Source organism: Cimex lectularius, unplaced genomic scaffold, assembly GCF_000648675.2.
Source record: "Cimex lectularius strain Harlan isolate CLEC.00 unplaced genomic scaffold, Clec_2.1 scaffold221, whole genome shotgun sequence".
NCBI lineage: Eukaryota > Metazoa > Arthropoda > Insecta > Hemiptera > Cimicidae > Cimex > Cimex lectularius.
The window spans coordinates 292,244-308,615 of NW_019392775.1; the positions used below are offsets into that span (position 1 = coordinate 292,244).

The following is a 16,372-nucleotide window of genomic DNA, read 5'->3' on the forward strand; positions in this document are numbered from 1 at the left end:
TCACCAACGATTTTTCATCTCTTTTTGGTAAAATAAGTGAAAGGGTCCAGTAGTAAGAAGAAATTACTCAGTAATTAAGCTTTATAAAGACTGTCATAATAATAAATAAAAGCTGTACCGATGCTAAAAATGAGCCACTTATACTAATTTCTTCATTTCATGGAGAATCGCTAAGATTCGAAAATTTGACAGTCCCCTATCTTTTATTATTTATTTAAAAGAAACACAGTGGTGCCTTTGAGCAATTTTCAATTTTGGACAAATTTTCTTTAAGGCGGGCCCTTGACGGTCAATTATATTGCACAATATTACGAATTGCACAATATTTCTTATCGTTCAGGGTTAATATTGAAGTTTGCTCAATGGTGAACAGAAGTTTGGCCGAGTTTGTACATTTTTTCATTAGGTTAATATTGCGCTATATTTTTTTATCTATGTCTAGCCTTCGAAGGACGATGACTTCTCGCGCGTTTGTATTCAATACTATTGCACAACAAACGTATTTTCAATGTATTTATAGTTCTAAAGTCCGCCTATCATTCAATACAATTGCACAATAAAAGTATGGTGCAATGGATTGAATGTCTAGGGTCCACCAGAAAGATAAAATATTGGTTATATCGTACGATGAGATGTTTTCAAACAAGCATACTGAAATACACAACAAAATAATTTTATTTTTAAGCTAATTTATAAGAAAAGTGTACAGTTTTTATTAAAATAATATATTATTTGTCATGTTAATACCTATGTCTACTGATTATTTATTACTATTATAAAGGACCTTAATTGATAATTTAGTGTTAATGTCTAAACAGTGTAAGCCGATTGAAGGATATTTTGTGATAGAAAAAGTTACACACGTGTGACACGTCATCCTCGCTACTTAGGAGCAAGTTTAATAAATTCCAGGAAAGCACAAGATCATTAAAGCTAAAATTAAATCTGACTCGCCATTTCTTAATAGCTTTGGACAACAGTTTTAACTTCTGATCCTCCAAACTCGAATGTGAATTAAAAGTTTCTCCCGCTACTGTACACCGGCAATTGCTAAGCATTGGAATGGTTCCCAAGAGCTGCAGGAGAATCCCTCACGAATTATAGCCTCAGGAGGCCACGCGTCGGGATAAAGCGTGTTAAAACCCAAATTGATTTTCGTTTCATCAAACGAATCTTTAATTGCGATGACAAGTGGGCGTATTTCAACAACTCCGATGCCCTAAAGTAACGGGTTATCACGTTTGGGATCGTTTACGATAGAGAGCTCACAGTTTAGTGATAATTTCGAAACTTTATTCAGGTCGCATCGAGAGAGTTGATACTGAACTAACTAGAGGTGAGAAAAACCGCTCTTTTGAAGGATCGGATCAACATCGCACATTCTGTGTAAGCTCTTTTTCATGGCACACAGCTCGCGCTCACCAAATTTATCTTACTGGTGTACCATATTCCATGTGTAAACTTTGGCAATTTTTTCGAATTTAGATGTGCCAGCGCAAGGGCCAATCAGGGCGAATTATAAAGGTTGATTTTGTTTATAATAAAAAGGAGGAACAGTTAATCCTTTTTCTATTTTTGCCACTAATAACTTTCAATTTAAAAAAGAAAAAAGAAGGTTGAACTGATTTTGTTTGCCCTTTTATCTAACAAGAAGATAAACACACAACACCGTAATGACTGTGCTGCTCGTATCCTAATGTCTTGTCATCTTTCCTTATATAAGAACAAAAAAATTTCATGTTTCATGTAAAAAAAGGCCTTTGTTTATCTGATTGCGATGAGGCTTTTTATGCGACGTTGTGAGGTTTTACATTTAAACTTGTCTATATGGATTAGAGGTGATCTGGATTTCTTCCTCTGCAATTTTCGTGCCATCGAAGCCGTTTTTCACTTTTTGGCAATGTTCAATTCATGGTGAAATTCGTTTGGTTCACCTCGGTCGCTGCACTCTGTCAAGAGGTGTCCTGATGCTTGGAGAGCTCAGATTCTCGAAGCTTGATTCGTTATGCAAGGCACGCATGGAGTTATAGATACGAGTTGCCACAAGAATTTATGTTTTAATTTGTCAATAATAAATAATATATGTTTTGTTTACGCTTTTTTCTTTTATTTATAGCATTTCATTTCTTTTTTTCTTTTTTTTTTGCTTTTCGATTATATATGCATATAACATTATTTTTTAAAAAATTCAACGATAACTGGCAGATCGACCCATTATTTTCTTAATGCTGCAAATTAAATAAGCTGTAATTTTATTTTAATTTTTATGTGTGGTGATTAGTGACCGTTAATCGATAATTATTCAGAAATCGTGAGATACGGTCTGGTGTGATGTAGGTTTCAGAAAAACATTTTCTTTATCGTGCCAACGTTTCGATCTTTATTGAGCCCTGAAGATGATCTCAATAAAGATCGAAACGTTGGCACGATAAAGAAAATGTTTTTCTGAAACTACATCACACCAGACCGCATCTCACGATTTCTGAATAATATTTAATTCTTATGTTTTAAATAATTATTACAATCTTATTAACAGATATAATATTTTATTTCAAGTTGGTTTGATGGCAAATTGAACTGATATTTGCTGTAAGCATCAGAAACATAATAAGGAAGTTTATATTACATTTTATGATTTCATAATGAATTGCATCATTTCGTGAACCGTTGGTTAATTGGACGAAAAATTGTAATTTCCTCATTAACATCGTCATCTTCAATTTCGTTGCCGTCATATTACTCCACTTAAATAGGACCATTTTATTTTCGTGGATATCCGCTATTTATTTTTAAATACTTGTCCTCAGTCAACAAGACAATGTGTCAGATATTTCTAATTTCGAGTTAGTTTTTTTAAAGATAAAATTTTTTTTTAAAGTTTTCTTCTCAAAATTGAATTAATTTGAAAAAGGAATGCTATATTAATAAATCGAATGTTATTTTGGGCATAAAGTAATAGGGCAATAAGGAAATATGAATCTTTTTTTAAATACCAGTAAATTATTATTTGTAAGTATATAAATGTGTTCCTCTTTTCCTCTCCTCCCACGTATGTCCATTTTGAGGAGGTTGCAAATAATTATAACAACATTAGAAATACCTAAAGCTGAAGAACTCAATAAAATAATTTATTATCAAAATGATAGAACAAGTAATTAATTAAACAACAGGTTTTATTAGAAATTTATTATTTTTTCGGAAATGATAGTCTCACTATATTTTCTATCGCGTTCTCTTCAAAAATTGCGGAAAATAATTTAGATGAGTAATGAAAAAAAATTCATGTTATATGCACGAACTTATTTTAAAATTTTACAAAAAGAAGAAAATTAGCATAACGAACGCTGTCCTAGCAGGAGGGATATATTTCCAAAATATGCGTTTTGGACGGGCGAAATATTGTCTTAAGATAAGATAATTGAATGAAATTCTATTACCAAATTAAAAAAGTGCTCACTAAATCACAAGTAGAATTTTAGGATAGGCGTCTGTAGGATGACACGAGAACCATCGTTATAATTTTCTTTCACCTTAAAAATGTTTCGCATTATTTATGATCTAATTTAAAAGTTGTATAGCTCTCCCGCCGGTAAAACGTTGCCATTGTGATAGATGATTTAGTTTGTAAACATTAACGGACTAAATATAGTCTAGTTATGGCGTGAATTGGCAGTTAGCTCTTCAAGCGACTTTTTAAATGTAAAAAATGCTTTGCAAATTCAATTAAATTCTGTTCACAACTTTACTTACATTTTTGCACAATGGAACATTTTATAAAAGTTCAAGCAAATGAGGTCTGTAATTGTATTTAAAAAAAATGTAAAAGTGTAAACGGATCATTTTCTGTAACAAACTGAAATCTAAACAGAAATAACACTAATAACGTAAGAAAACTATTAATTAATTCTATTTAATTAATTTTAAAACTATTAATTTATATATATATATACATGGTGTTAATAACTTCAACTGCGGATTCCTTTTTTAAAAACTTAGTTTGAAGTTACAAATACAAGTTTAACCTAATTTAATGATGTCTTTTCTCGTAAACTGCTAGGCAAGGAATCGTAATTAAAAATACAGAGACAAATAATTAGGTCTCCCGGGAGGGACTACAATACTAGGAATAACATCTGCAACCAAGCGTTGTAAGCAGATAATTTCACATAACTCCTCCCCTCATAGATGAACCTAAATTTACTTAATTTTCTATATATACATTATTTTTCATAAAATTTGAGAGTACATATCTTTATAATTTCTTATAGCTAATTATACAACATATGATGATTACAAATAATATAAAATACAGTATCCATGTCTGTATGGTAGGATCAGTTGGCATATTTATTGAATTAAAGGTATTCGGCGAAATCTTCCTTAGGTTGAAGTTCCGTAGTTTTATGGTAATCCCTGAAGATTGCTTCGGCGACAATAGGTTTATGTTTTGCATCAAGGTGCGTTTTCCATAAATGAATGATTCGAAGATTAGTGACTTGTTTTTGTACATCATTTCTTCATTTTCAGCTTTAATGAGAAATATTCCTTCCATGGTTTTAGTTTCAATGAAATTATCTTGTAGTGTCTTGATGTTATTAGGGGTTGTGAATATTGCCATAAATTGGTTGATTTCCGGAATAAAGATTAGTTAATTATCCTCGATTGTGAGTTCCCTGAATTTGCAATGTGGTAGTGTTTCCAGTAAAAAGTAGTTCTTCTGTACAGGAATCTTGATGAGTGGATATTAATATTTTTGAACAGTGGTATACCTTGTGTTTTACACAACCTCCATTAAGGGTTACAATTTTATTATTTTTCGATTTTAACGCATAATTTGTATCTGATTTTATCGTAACAAATTCATTTTTTATTTTGTTGGAATGGGGTGAAAGTTAAATAATTCAAAAATTTCCTCAGAAAAAAAGTGGTAGTTGAAGGAAATATGTTCTGCTAAGATCGTTGTCGATTGTACAATGAACTATTAACATATTTTTAAAATTTAGCACATTTTCAAATTTTACTTCCAGTAGGAGTTGAAGTTTTAAATACTGTTCTAAACGTTTTAATTCTTGAAATAACTGGTGACTACTCATTATACTTGGGTACAAGACTTGTAATTTACAAAATGTCCTGAAGAGTATTCAAGAGCAGTTCATATATGATTTGAATTTGGTGAAATGCATCTTTGATTTCGATTATTTCAGTTCGGTGTTTGATTTTCCGTCTTATTAAATTTATTTTGTATTCTAATTCTTCGCAGTTTGTCTGAAGTGTTTGAATAGTTTCATTGAAAGTAATAATTAATTCTTTATTTATAGAGTACATTGATTTGATTTGATATTCAATATATATTTGGTTTTCTTTAATTTGATGGATAAGATTCTCGAAGTTTTCCTTGCCTGGATTGTCTAGGTGTCCTGTGATCAATTTGACAAATAATCCAAGTTCATTAATAAGTCCTCATCGTTTTTGGTTGGTTCTGTGCCCTCTTATATGGTCAATTTTTTCGTCGATGTGTGATTTGGAATAATTTATTAAGTTACGAAATGGTAACTTTTTTGTGGAATTTTATGTGTTTTGTGATTTTGAGATATTGGTTATTTAAAATGTCCCTTTCGGAGGTTAAGTCTTTTAAGTCGTAATAAAGGATTCGTAGGCGAAGTTGAGGATGAGCATCGCGAGGGTGAATTGAAACGAAATTGATCAGATTGATTTTGCAAAAATCCTCCGTAGATGTAGGTAGATAATCTTGTAAGTGAATATCTTTTTGATCATGTCTACCCTTCAGCCGTGTTATCTGTTTTTCCTTATTTTCCTTTTCATAAGTATTTCGAAAAACACATTAAGAATTTTTAAGGTTTCTGTATGATGTAATTCATCAATTGGGTTTTGTTCCAGCAAAGAGGAGGTTTAGTGGACTTAAGATACCTTCATAGTTTTATCGACACAGGAAAATACCAAATGCGGTCAGTCTTACCCACATCGCTACTTCCTCGATGGTGGTTCTTCTTGTGACGATATTAACAGAGGGTTTGTCCAATACGGAAGAAGTTAGACCGGTAACACTTCGAAGTTTTATGATATAAGAAATTAGCATCAACCTGCCTGGAGAGCGGACCATTTATAGTTCCCCCTTCCCAATTCGAAGAGGCGAAAGCGAGAGTAACACACGCCGACGGGTGGGGAGCCGGGCTAGTAGCTATTCAGTACCCTTACGTTGAACACCCTCAATTGTCTGTCAAAAAACTTAGCATTTGTGCTCACATAAAACTCGGCTGACCCGCCTCGCGCGTCTTCCAGCCAGTGTCGCATGCCATATTCCGTGGTTTCCGTAATAAATCTGTGGGCCGTTAAAATCCTCTACGGAGTCGAAAGAAAATTGTAAACCGTGGTGAGTGAGTGCTACCCTGCCCGAAAAACATCCCCCTACCCGTTTATTGGTCCGCACGTAAGCGCTACCCTTATCATCTGCTCATCCGGCCAAACAATAGAGGGATATAATTCCTGTGATCGGGGGTAAATACTTAGTCGTGCTACCCCTGACTGTTCTCCAGTCGTTCTTTCCTTTTCTTCCGTGCGGATCACTTTCCTTTTTTTTCTTTTTTAATGCACATTTTTACGGAAAACCGGTGTAACGTTTAACTGCCGTTCCTAGGGAAAGCATTTTTTGTAGGAAAAAACTCGTTTTTATTTTTTTGGGTTATTTTCAAAAAGTGAAACATGTTAATAGGCCTTTTTCCGGCTACTACCATCCAGACCACTCCAACAGTAAATTGATTGCGCTTGCATTTCAAAAGCTAGGACCACTTAATTTCAATTCATGAATACTGCTGCTTCATCCAATAAATTATTGCCATTCAAGGACTTCCGCCCCTCAAATGAGAACAGAACGGAGGAAGATAGTTAACCAATTCTAAACGATTTTCCGGTTTTACCGCATCCCCGTGTAGTAGACATCCCCTTCGATACTGACGGCATGCCGAGCGAAGGAAAGTTGATGTTTTTCTGCTTCGTTTTGTTGACAATGATTCTCCAGGTTATTTTCGTTCACTCCATGATCGGTGACAGTGGTAAGTAACTCATTGTCCTATTAATCGTGTGCCACATTGACATAATACGTTTGACATTTTTGCACAGCGTGGAATGCAACTATTGCTTTCTTAATATTAATAACTGCATTTCACATATGTCACACCTCATGTTCTGCTAAATTTACTGCCATCACAAAAACACACTTATCCGGGCCTAATTAAATTTACAAATTGGCATCTGCAAAAAAAACAGCATAATATATTTAAAAAAACATGGGATATGATCCTCCCTCAAACGTTTCCTCTGGATAATTATGATCTTTTACCAGAGAAAATATGATGTTCCTACTGAACCTGATCTAAACTGCTCTAATTTTAATTAAATTAACTGATATATCTTTGTTAGTTGAAAAAAACAAGAAAGAATATATTAACCACAAACAAAAAAATTGTTGAACCTCATTTTCAATCACGGATTTCTTTAAGAATAGTAAACATGAAGATGACTTACATTGTAACCAAACACCTTTTCTAGTCTTTTCTCCATTTTAATCCAGTTATATTCTCTTTAACCATGGATAGACATCATCTTGAACCAGAAGTTTGCAATATTATTGTGCGAATGAGTCATCAAGGTCACCGGCAAGTGGATGTCGCAGAGGCAGTTGGCGTTGTTCAGAACGTGGTCAGAAGGAGGACAGAAATATTGCTGCAAGTCGGAACCCATTCCATAGTGCCCGCCAGATCCTAAATGTAGTACATGATGTTTCGGCAAAGCCTTTATCAACTCAAACGATTCGTAATCGTGTAAGCAATCGTAAGTTGGCCTCACATCGTATGCCCCTTTGAGACGACGTGCATCAACAGTCCGCCATCAGCAACTCAGGAGAATATGGTGCAGCGAGAACCTAGAAGAGAACACCGATTGGAATGCTGTAATGTTTACTGATAAGTCGCGTTTCTGTCTGTGAGTTCCAGTTTCTTCTGCTATCTCTATAGACAGATGGGTCTGCGAGTCGCCTCAAAGCAGCATACGATGTGAGGCCAACTTCTCACAAACGATTGCGAATCGTTTGTGTTGTTAACGGGCTCGCCAAAACATATTGTACTTCATTTAGGATAGGGCGGGCACTATGGAAATGGTTCCGTCTTGCAGCAATGACAATATTTCGGTCCTCCCTTAGGGTCGTAATGTTCTAAAAGCGACTACCAGGCCTCCTGTTGGCATTTCCAGTCTCACGGAATCGGGTTAAAGCAGGGGTGAGCACTCTCTGAGAGACGCCAATTGGAACGTCGTTTCATGATGATGTCTATCCATGGTTAAAGAGAATACAACTGGATTACAATGGAGAAAAGCCGAGAAAAAGTGTTTGTGTACAAAATGAGTGATCCGCATGTTTACTATTCTTAAGTAAATTCGTTATTAAACATGAGGATTAACAAATTTTTTGTTTTTGGTTAGTATTCTCTATTTTGTTTTATCCATCTAACAAGAATATATTGCTTAATTTGATTAAAAATAATAGAATAAGAATAAATTACAAATATCCCTATTCTTTTTTTCGCAGTTTAGTATTATTTTTTCCTTAAAATTGTAATATTTTCAAATTAAACGCTGACAATAATACAACAAGTACACTTGTTGTTTTTATCATTTTTATTTATTACTTATAATACTATTAATATCTAAATAAGTAGATCTACTATTACTTAAAGAAAACCTGAAAATTATAAACGGATTTGTTTTTATACTCGTTTACGCTCCAGAAGGAAACGTATGTTTGAAAAAAGTAGACTTTGAGAATATGTAGAAAATATTGGCATATTTTTTATTTTTCAATTTGTAAATAATCTGTTTGTTTTACATATCCCATAAGAGAAAGAACGAAAAGATTAAATTATTTCCGAAACAACTTAATATAAAATGTTTCTCTTCATGAAACACACACTGATTGATATGTACATCCTGGGGTTTGCTCGAATTGGATTGGTCTGATATATTATACGTCAACAAGAAATATACATCGATTTATGAAAAACCGTTATAAATAATGATGCACGAATTACCCACGTTTTTATGCCTATTCCATTGCCTGCTTTAGGAAAGCGACATTCATGTGAGCAAACCTTGGTCTAATTGTTATACAATTACAATAATTATACATATATATATATATATATATGCCTTTGGTTTGTTAACAATATTGACATCCGTTGAACCAAATCCCGGAGGTTGACCAGAGGTTCAAGGGTTTCTGAGTTTCATAGATTGCACAATTTTACAATTGTCAAATCAACTGGGAAATATTTATTGACACCAAATAAATATATATTTATAATATATAAAGATCTAATAAATAAATAAAGATGTATATTAGTTATATATTAGATTATAGATATATATTAGTTCTTTCTATATAAATTGTGTGTGCGTGCGCTTGCGGAAAAGGGATTGATAATTTATGTAAAAAGAAAATTTTCATTTGTCAATAAATATAGTTGACATTATATATATATTGTGTTATTTTTAGCATAAGGCAAAGAGGAATTTATTGCAAAACCTCAGGAATAAATTAAAGTTTGAAGTTCGCTTTTAGTTAATTTTATTGTATAAATTAGTAAACAAGACGTCAAGTTAGTAAAGAACCCTTTACTTTTACTACTTTACTACTTAAAAGTCAACAACTACTCTCGAAAAAACATCCCCATCCACCATGCTAAAAGAGCGTTCCTCAAGGTATCATCCATTGTTCCATTTTCTTTTGAATACACGCTTCGGACATTACTATAAATCCCGCTACAGTACTTCTTGCTGACGATTCCGCTATTCTTTCAGATTCATTAGTGGGCATTCAGAAACCAATAGGACCACCTTTTTTGAAATAATATGGTTCACCAAGTCTAGGATTAGATACAATGGTGCCAAACTCCAGCAATTAACCTTCTCCTTTCAATCTACTACAATTCTGTTCCTCTCCCAGCAACCAATGTCGTCTGCTATTTGGAACTTTAAATTGATCTAACGAACAGACGATACAAACTTTTCAAAAGTCTACATAACAACAGATGAAAACTCTCATAAGGAAGCAAACGCCTTATCTACTACCAATCTAGGGTCCAACCAAGCATTGCCTCTAGACCTCTTTACGATTCATGTCTAATTTTTTAACTGAAATAATTTAATTAAATGCCACGCCTCATGTTTACCTAGGGAAAAAAGGTGTTTTGAAAATTTGTACTAATGTGTCTTAATTTAAAATGAAGAAAATATCCGATTTTATTTTCAGATGGACTTATTTTTAGAAAATATTTCTCGCTTTTAATTCAGATATAATTATAATAATTTACGATTGCGAGGAAAGGATCGGGGTATATTTACGAGTTTCTGGTGACGGCTTCGGTGTATTTATATCGTTTCCCGCGGCTAAATCGAAGTCTTATTCTAAAGTTGTCGCAAAGGTTAATCTAGCCTAAATCTTATGGGGTATCTAGGCACACAACCAAAATTAGAAGTATCTGGATACCGCAGCCTGAAATGTAAATTGTATTTACAGTCACTCTGATAGCTTTTCTAAATAAATTAACCATAAGAATTATTTCAATAATAGAAAAATTGAACTTAATAAACGATTTTTTGTGGTAAATAATTTATACCATTTTCGACTATGAACTATAGATGTTATGATTTAACATTATAAGTTTTCAGACATATACTTTTCCTGGAAAATATGCTTTTAATCAAGAGTCTGAAACTATTACTTATAATTCACAAAGTTCACAATTACAATACTAAAACTTATGAGTTCAAATATACTGATTCCTCACGAGAGAAGCGAACAGATTAACGATGATTCTTGAGAATCAGGGATATGATCCAATTAAAGAGTCATATATATATATATATATATATATATATTATATCTCTGCCAAGCTTTTGACTATTTAGTCTTCGTTAGAGCTCTACAGGACGGTAATGCACATGTTATTAATCACAATTTGGTTTACAGAATATATATAAATTTCTCTTAGAAAATAGGCTACCCTGTCAAAAAAAGTAAACAAATGGGTACGTCGGAGTAATCTTCAGTAATCATTTTTCACATAGATATACATGTATAAATTATTTAGTTTTGGCATATTGACATTAACAAGATAAAAATATTAAAAATATAAAATTAATAAATAATAAAAATAAATGTTAAATATGTATGACTGGAGAAGTTTCAAAAGTAGTGACAGCCTTGTTACATAGGTCAACCATATAACTTTTTTGCCATTATTGAATACCGAATAATATGTTCTACATATATATATGTTACAAAATTTTTTAGTATTTTATATGTTTACGATTTTATATCTAGTTAACTATAATAATAATTGTTTATATTATGGAGAACTCCACGTAAATTATGTTCAAGTTATTGAAATCGGGGTGTAAATTACGTGTGTTATTTTTTTTTTCTTAGTGATTCCTTGAAAGCATGATGAGGGTACTGAGTTTTTCTTTTTTCTTTCAGATTGGCTTTATCCATGATTTTTCAAAACGAATTTAAAAATCATTTTTAAATTAAATTGTTGTGAACTTTTAGTAATGACAGTAGTACTAAGTTTCTGCCAGTTATTTCAAACGTAATTAGTTTTTTTGTTGCAAATATTTGCTATTTCGTTATTTTGATTTGTCAAAAAAACATCAGTATCTATCTGGTGTACTGAATTTGCACCAGTAGTGAATTTTAAGAGAATTATTGGTTTGCAAATATTGATTTTTTTTAAGAATAAACTAGCCAATATCGAGCAAAATAGCTGTAAAAAATTATTATCTTTCAAGATATGGAAGAAAACATTTTATTTACAGTTTGATTGTTTCTGATCATTCCGGTGACGGTTTTCTCGCTGTCTGGTTCAGCCAGACGCAGACGCGTATAGGCAATTTGCCATTTTTAGTGGACATCTGCACGGTTCCTCTCACTCGTCCCTTTTGAACCGAAACTAATCCAAAAATAAAAATTTACTACAAAGCGATTATTGTTAGTCAGATGATGACATGAATAGATCAAAATAATATTTGAAATATTTTATATCTACCACCAAAAAATGTATTCTGGGGTACGGACAATATTAACCTAACACCCTTTTCGCAATAGGCACGTTGAAGGGTCTATAAAAACAAATTCTAAAAAAAATCTAGGCACGTTTTCTAGAAGTATCAGGATCCCCCATGATAATCTATGTTATCACTATTTTGTCAGTATGTTATTCCTAGACGAGACACTTAAGGTTTTTCCTCTTTAAAAGCATTACTGAACAAAATGATTATATCTAATCTGATGCGGATGAATATAGATATTTTCCATTCGCTGTAGTCGAATGTCGGACATATTTTTCCAGTAAAACCGCTGATGTCTTTAAATAGAACGAGGGCCTGTAACCCGTTTTAAATTAGTTCATTTCCTGTCAAGCTTATATACACTAGGACGTCAAGGGATTCTTGAGAGGACGATATCAATGCAGAATCCCTGGTCGCAATTTCGATCCAAACAATTGGTAATTTTTGTAATTAACAATCGCAATAAGAATTTACAATATTTAAAACGATTTCCAAACAAACACGGTTTTTAATAGAGCAAATAAAGAATCAAAGAAATTTGTATTTTAACTTACATATATTAGCTAACTGAATATAATATCCACAAAAGATGGAACTGCTGAAAGAGCACACGGTGGCAAGTGCTATCTCATATTTAATAAAAACATTGCATCACAACACTAATGTCAAGAAATAATACAATACGCAGCACAAAGTTCACCAGACTACCTCCTTCAGGCAAGAAAATGTGTTTGGACTTTTAATAAATCCTTGGATAAAGTACTACCGTGCGAAGTTGGCCCAGGAACACTGCCTGGCAAGAGGAAGTTTGCACGATGTGTCCCATTTAACGGAAATGTGTCATTTCTAGGCTTCTTATTGAGATCGAGCAGAAAGACACCTAGGTAAGGCAAGGATATTATTAATGCATCAGGGAGTGTTTGGGTTCTTTGTTCTGATTTTATATGGTGCTTGATATATATCTTGCTTGAGTTTCTTGTGGTCTGGGGATGAATGTATTTATCAGTGTGAATGCGTATTGTGAGAAGATCCTCATTAGATTAATTGTATAATATGTGTAATGGGTGATAGAGGATTTGATACAGTATTAATTCCAAAATTATATGGGTATTCACGATGTTTGTCAAATGTTAACACGTGCTAACTCTAATAGAGAAATGTCCAGTAAGATCGTGAACGCCCTCTTCTTTTCTTAGCATGTTTAACGTTAATTTTTCCGCAATGCTGTCTGTGGCGACTGGTAGAACCAAAAATAAAGCTATAGCAGTCCTTGAAAGCTATTTTGTGTTAGATTGTAATATGCCAGAAGTTAGTAAAAAAGGAAAATTAATCAACCCTTTCATTCAAAATGCTATCTAGTCACTTGAAAAGTACTAACAAATGACTCGCTTCAATTCGTGCCAACATACCTAACTTGTATCTTAACGTCTAACAGCGTACAACTTTATAGCATAGGGGATGTATCTATTATGAATGAGAGTATAAGGACAGGTCAGAAATTAACAAAAGAAATGTATTGGTCTGACTGATTGGATTGATGAATTGATTAATGCGTATTTCAGAATAAAAATACCTGTAAACAAAAAACAGTTGTTAAATTCGTGGCTGCCATGTTGGTTACCTATGCCCTAACGGCTAGCAATGTGACTACATCATCGACTTAACATCTAACATTGGCCCTACCCTGTTAGATCGAGCAGTGTTAACAAGCCGATTCTTACAATCGTCATCATTTTTCCCGATCTAACAGAGTTAACAGGGTTATCACACAGAACCTGAATACCCCTTATGTAGTGTTTGATACATATCTAGTTAAGCTTTATTTGTGTCCTGAAATTGAGTGAATTTATTGGTGAATGTGTAATGTGAGCCGATCCTCAATTGGATTAGTTGTATAGTATGTGCAAAGGGTTATACAGGATTGAAACAGTCCGATCAAAAATTATATAGATAAAAATACCGAAAAAGGAAATATCCTCTATTACTATTTCAATTTAGGCTTTTTGAATATTTTCTTTTGTAATTTTGTGTATAATTAGAACACATTAATGTATTCGTTAGGTCATTGAATCAGAGAATGACACGTCAACAATCTGCTAGTTTAATTGTTGTATTGGTAGAATTAAAACAATAAATAATTCGCGTGGTGCGAGGTGTTTACCAGAATTCAAAGAGTAATGGATTAGATTAATCATCCTTCTCCAAACTGGGGCCATCACTTTTTTATGGGGGGGGGTCTCAAGCATATGGTGCGGGTGCTCACCCTTACCCAGCCACTGACTCGACCTTCTGCCATTATCGTACAACACCCTCATTGTGAGGGTGATCAGGCTTATAAATAAAGTACGCAACAGAAACGAAATACGAGTTTCATATCTGAACGTGACTCATTGTGTTCATAGGAAAGTCAAGTGAAAACTCATTTATCCATATTTTTTATTTTTTGATGGAACTAACCGATAGATAAGGTTAATTTTCTTGTGCAATAGGTAAAGTAATAAGAAGTATAGTTTCGTTTCTGGCCTACGAGGCTTTCTATTGGCAAGGTCAAAATCTCTTTTTGACCCTCATAAAAACCCGGTTGTAAATTTTTGTCATGATCATCTGTGAACATATCTAATCTATTTATGTTTCGTAAGCTGGTTACCGTTTAACGTAGGAGATAATTTAAAACGGACGTAGCAAAGACGGGCCCGTTTATTTTAATAAATAAAATTAACGGTAGGTTGCGTTATGTCATTGACCATTGGATATTAGCCAATAATTTCTCTTGAAATAACCAAGGCGAGGAAGTAGGTGGGATCTAAAAATGTAAACGACACATGGATGTTTCAGAATTCAGTAAACAGTTCTGAATGGACGGAGTCGTACGTGTTGTGATAAGTGTTTAGTAAACAAGACTACTTGCCTTTGAGATTGGATATTTCGCTCTGAATGGATCAAGAGTGATTTTATTTAAAGAAGTTCGCTTAATGGAAATCGAGCGATTTTTTTAAAATTTATCCAACAGATCCCCATAGCCCAGCAATGCAAACTTTGAATAATTTACAATAAAATCTACTTGGCACAAAAGTATCATCGTAATGTATATAGACAAAATAACTTTTATCGAATTACGTTTGACTATGAAACTACTACTATGACACGTTTGACTTTACGCAATGCCAAAAATACAATATCCTGGAACTTATTCAACAATTGTATAATTGGATTAGCTTTTTATAAAAACTATACGAGAATTGGGATAGGCCAGGCGAGAATGCCATACGATGTTAGAATTGTTCTTCAGCACAGCAGTGAGTTTGGGTCTGTGTCCCGGTTCTTGAAGTAAACAGGACTGTTTTACTGTTTAGTACAAATATTGTTGTTTACCCTTGTACGTGTTGATAATGAATGAATCTATTAGCGTGAAAGTGTAGTGTGAGAGGGTAGATTGCGGAATATTGAGTACTTCATCGACCCTCAATTAGGTTATTATACATAATTGGTGAAAAGAGTGATGGAAAACTATCGACGATGTACACCACCACGCTTGTTTGCACAAAATAAATAATTATTTAAGCGTGAGTAAGTGTGTGAATGGGCTTTGATTTAAGAACTGATTGCGTTGGGGGCTGAAATGCTTGTATAAATTAGCAATCACTATAAAAGAATTAATATTGTAATGATTAAAAAATGATAGTGTTTTAACAATTATTATTTTAAAAGAGATGAATAATTAAGTAAAAATCTTTTGACTTCATTTGTAGCAAATATGTTATCAATCCTCATATCTCTGAGGTAGTGGTCCTAACATAATAGTAACTGTTTCAAGTAAATTATATTACCTGCATTTTCCCTTTGTAATACTACTTCAATTATTGAACATAAATGTTTAGCATTAATTAACTTTAAGTATCAAATCATGTTTTTTCTTTCTAATTTTTATTTTCCCGGTTTCACGTCAAATTCCCAATTAGCTGACCACGGAGTGTTTGTTTATAAACATTTATGTACAAAATTTTCCCGTTGGAAACACTGTAAATAAAACTGAAAATAAATTCTCAGTGTTGTCGTTAATGGTGTGTACTTTCGCCAAATGATGGCAAATACGTTTTTTGAATATCAAATACATCTCAAACTACGACAGTACTTTTACACTCGTGGAAATCCTTTTACATTAAAATCCTAACATTTGCCAATATTAATAGAAAACTGTCTTTATGCTCTGATTACTTCATTAATTATATTGATC

General features: G+C 33.1%; 1 protein-coding gene across 1 annotated transcript in view; it reads left to right on the forward strand.

Annotated features, from left to right (window-relative positions):
* The first annotated feature begins 6,190 nt into the window (after positions 1 to 6,190).
* Positions 6,191 to 16,372, forward strand: part of LOC106663395 (hemicentin-2-like) — a 221,331-nt gene continuing 211,149 nt past the window's right edge. Inside the window, exon 1 of the mRNA XM_014388215.1 lies at positions 6,191 to 7,070. Coding sequence (XP_014243701.1) covers positions 6,977 to 7,070 — 94 coding nt within the window. The 5' untranslated portion in view covers positions 6,191 to 6,976. The remainder of the gene's footprint in view (positions 7,071 to 16,372) is intronic.